The 3,779-nt window shown below is 33.2% G+C and overlaps 1 protein-coding gene across 1 annotated transcript; it reads right to left on the reverse strand.

The window, feature by feature from the left end:
• Positions 1-236: 236 nt before the first annotated feature.
• LOC115245329 (fatty acid synthase-like) lies at positions 237-3,587 on the reverse strand (the record flags this gene model as incomplete). Its single annotated transcript, XM_029823608.1, has 8 exons — positions 237-254; positions 495-521; positions 598-852; positions 981-1,447; positions 1,550-2,186; positions 2,400-2,507; positions 2,587-3,058; positions 3,109-3,587. Coding segments are annotated over 8 exons (2,463 nt in total), but the record flags the coding sequence as incomplete, so codon positions are not given.
• Between the last annotated feature and the right edge of the window lie 192 nt (positions 3,588-3,779).

Consider the following 3,779-nt stretch of genomic DNA (forward strand, 5'->3'; position numbering starts at 1 on the left):
TATTAATCATACGTGCCTTTAGAAGAAGTATTCTTAGTCGCTCTTATTTTAATTACAATTACAATTACAATTATAATTACATTTAATCAATTAACAATTAACAATTACGTACATTGTAATTTGTACACAACTTTTCGTAATTATCTCATTTAATCGTTTGCAATAATTAACGATTATAAAATTATTAATTGCATTAGATACTATATTGTAATTATAATTTGTAATTATTAATTACATTACATTTTTGCCCAACTCTGCTTAATATACATATAAGAATATATAATTATAAAAATACAGAACATTGCTTCGGTTTTAGAAAAAAACACAATTTTAATTATTTATTCATATTAATCTCTCTTAGACCAAATATATATTCTATATTTTTATTTGTAATGTTTGTTATTATATTTATATACAAATAAATACTAACTTAGATAATCAATACTTATATATACATTTATATTTAACTTATATCATTAAATTATATATATAACCAAATATTTATTTAACTCCAAAAGAAGCTGTAAAAATTAGATTAATAGTAACTCTTATTAAAAAATAACTCATTCAAAGAAAATTTCTATAAATATAATATACCTTTCCACTAAGTACTGGTTGTATAGTATCCATTATATTCAAAAGAATATTATTTTCGAGTTCACTAAACGTATTAAAAGATAAATAATTATTTACTAATGCTTTCACTTGCTCAGGTGCGCCATCGATAAGCACTAATCTGCCTTGAAGATTCATGCCTTCTAACTTTCGCACTAACTCAATTGCGATCAAAGATCCCATTGAATAACCCACTATTACAAAATCCTGATTCAATTTCTTTTTGCTCAAAATATGCTACAAACAAATACAAAATTATAAAATATAGTAAAACACGTTGAATAAAATAATACTATATTAATTTTACTCTGTTATTCTAATGTTCTATGAGATACTATAATCGTAATTAAATATAAGATTTATACTTTTAAAAGACGATCTGCGATCTCGTTTATTGAAGTAGAATTCGTGCCGATATGATATGCTCCATGTTGTAAGCACGTTACTGGAGCTTCAATATGTTGTACCAACGAATCGAATATATTTCCACAACCTTCCATTCCTGGCAATAGAAATATTTCGCTTCTCGTCATATTCCTTTTTGTTGGCAAATCCATACACACATCGGGTATTAGATGATCATTACCTATCAAACGAACGAGCAATTTAATGCCATTTAATTCGTTCACATCTCGAACGCTTTTATCGTTCGAAGTATTTTCGTCAAACATTTCTATAAGTTTGGCAAAATTGAGATAACGAATATCCTGCGTTGTAAGGTAAACATCAAATTCCCGTTCCAAAGTCTGTTTAATTTCCACAGCCATCATCGAATCCATGCCGAGCTCGGGCAAAGATGTGTAGCGAGCCACGTTATTCAAATCCTTCAAGCCTATATTGTTATACAATATTTTTATTCGCTTTATTATACTTAATTAATTCTCTTTATTACACATAATTAAATTGCTTAATTTTTTATGCTATACTAACTTACCCATAATATTGGCCACGGTTTCAACAATATTGTTTGCGCCAAAAGCGTCCGAACGCTTCTCAGCTACAACCATACTCCCCACTACGGGATGTTTTTGTAACAAAAATTCTTCGAGTTTCTCGATGCAGGAGCTTATCTTTTGTTGCAAAGTTCCGCCAATAACCATTTCCCTATCGTCGTCTTGCATGTCGGCCACGAGGCCGACATCGCCTACTGCGCCCCACTGAACCGCCAGTCCGTGTAAACCTTCTTGCACTCTTCTCTCACAAATTCTTTCCATAACAGAGTTTGCCATGCCGTAATTGCTCTGTCCGGCATTGCCTCTACCGCAGGAAACTGAAGAGAACACAACAAAATGTCGAAGCTGGAGACATATCTTTCTAGACAATCGATCCAAGTTCTTCGTCGCCAAAGTTTTTGCTTTAAATGGCTCTTGAAATGTTTCTACAGTATGATTCTGGCAGATCTTATCGTTCAACACCACAGCAAGATTAAATACAGCATCTACAGGCGCCAGCTTTTCCGCTGTTTTCAATATATGTTCGCAATCATTGACGTTTGACGCGTCAAGGTTCGATAAGATCAATATTTTTACTCCGTAAGACTTCCATAAGTATAGGGGGAGGAAAAATATAATCTTCAGTTTACCCATTTACAATTTCTTTTTTATCGAATATATGTGCGCGTGTGTGTGTCTCACACTATATAAAATCTTATTGTGCTAGTTCTATGATCTGGTATAAATATCTTTAACAGATGTTGTGTTATCATCTGTTAAATCTAGCTTTAATTTTTTGACGCTTTCGATATGTTATTCATCCATGATGATCTTGCCAGTCGCTATCATTACATCTTTGAAATTGATGGACGCATAAACTATGCGAACAAGATCTTTGTGCTGATAATCCGAAACAATCGGGCCTTCAATCCAGCAAAATGAATTCAAATCACCGCGAATCTAACAATAATACACATTATTGTAGAAAAATTATTAGACAAAAGAAAACTTATTTTTTATACAAAAGTCTGATACATACCATTTGATTGACTAAAGCATGATATGAGAGTTTTGGCGCTAAAGGTGCTAATGGAAGATGTTTGTATGATCCCCATATCATTCCCGGACGCAAAACATTTATGATGAGATCGATCTGGAGTTGCTCCGCGTACAACGGCTTGTCTAAAGAAAATTTAGGTGCTGTCTCGTCTTGAATCAACACACCTCTTATTAATTCTCCACCTGGTTCTCTCCTCAAACAATTTATGAGACCTAATAAACCGCATTCCGAATCTTCTTGCCCCACTAAAATTATTCTCGCGATATTATTCTCGTCGTTTAAGATCGATGTTAGTTGTTCTAACCAAGAAAATTCGTGATTGTTCACAAAAATAACTTCTGCCTTTCTCCTCGTTCTGTCTTTTTTCTTTAAGAGTACAATATGTTCCTTTTCCGTGCGTTTCTCAAGGACTATTGCTAAATCGTGTCTCTCTGCATTTGTAAAATCATTTCTTGAGAGCGGTTGTCCTCTTGTTAGTAAGAAACCGCCGTCTTTTAATACAATTTTCCAATTTCCAAGAAACGCCCTCCTCTCGCAAGACAACGAATAGAAGCCTGAAGTTTATCTTCAGCTAATGAGTTCAATACGAGATCTACACCGCGACCCTCGGTCTGTCGAAATATCATTTGCTCGAAACTGGTGTCGCGCGAATTTCCGATATGATCCTCTGGAATAGATGGAAAAGTCTCTCTTATAAACTTTCGCTTTTCCGGAGTGCCGACGGTGGTGAATACTTCGCAACCTTCGTGGAGCGCTAGATTAATTGCCGCTTGACCTACTGCGCCAGTACCCGAATGAATTAATATCTTGTCGCCTTTCTTCATCTTTGTCTTTACATATAATCCGTAATAACATGTGCCATAAGCGCATGGGACTGTCGCAGCGTCCTCCAATGTCCATTCGTCAGGAATATACCAGCACAAAGCTCTATCGGCTACGCATATATTTGATATACATCTGTAAAAGAAAAGTTTATTATGTTTTTCATAAAATATAATATAAAAGTAAAATAAAAGATATAGTTATAGTTTTAGTTTATGTCTTTTAAAAATAATAAAGATTTTTAAATAAGTCTTTCTACTTTTGAAATTATAATGTAAATATGCGGATGCATTGACGAAAAATTGTTATCTAAGATATGAGATATAAAATTTTTTACTTAAAATATAAAT

The sequence above is a fragment of the Formica exsecta genome, unplaced genomic scaffold (genome assembly GCF_003651465.1).
Source record: "Formica exsecta isolate Colony F162 unplaced genomic scaffold, ASM365146v1 scaffold941, whole genome shotgun sequence".
Lineage (NCBI taxonomy): Eukaryota > Metazoa > Arthropoda > Insecta > Hymenoptera > Formicidae > Formica > Formica exsecta.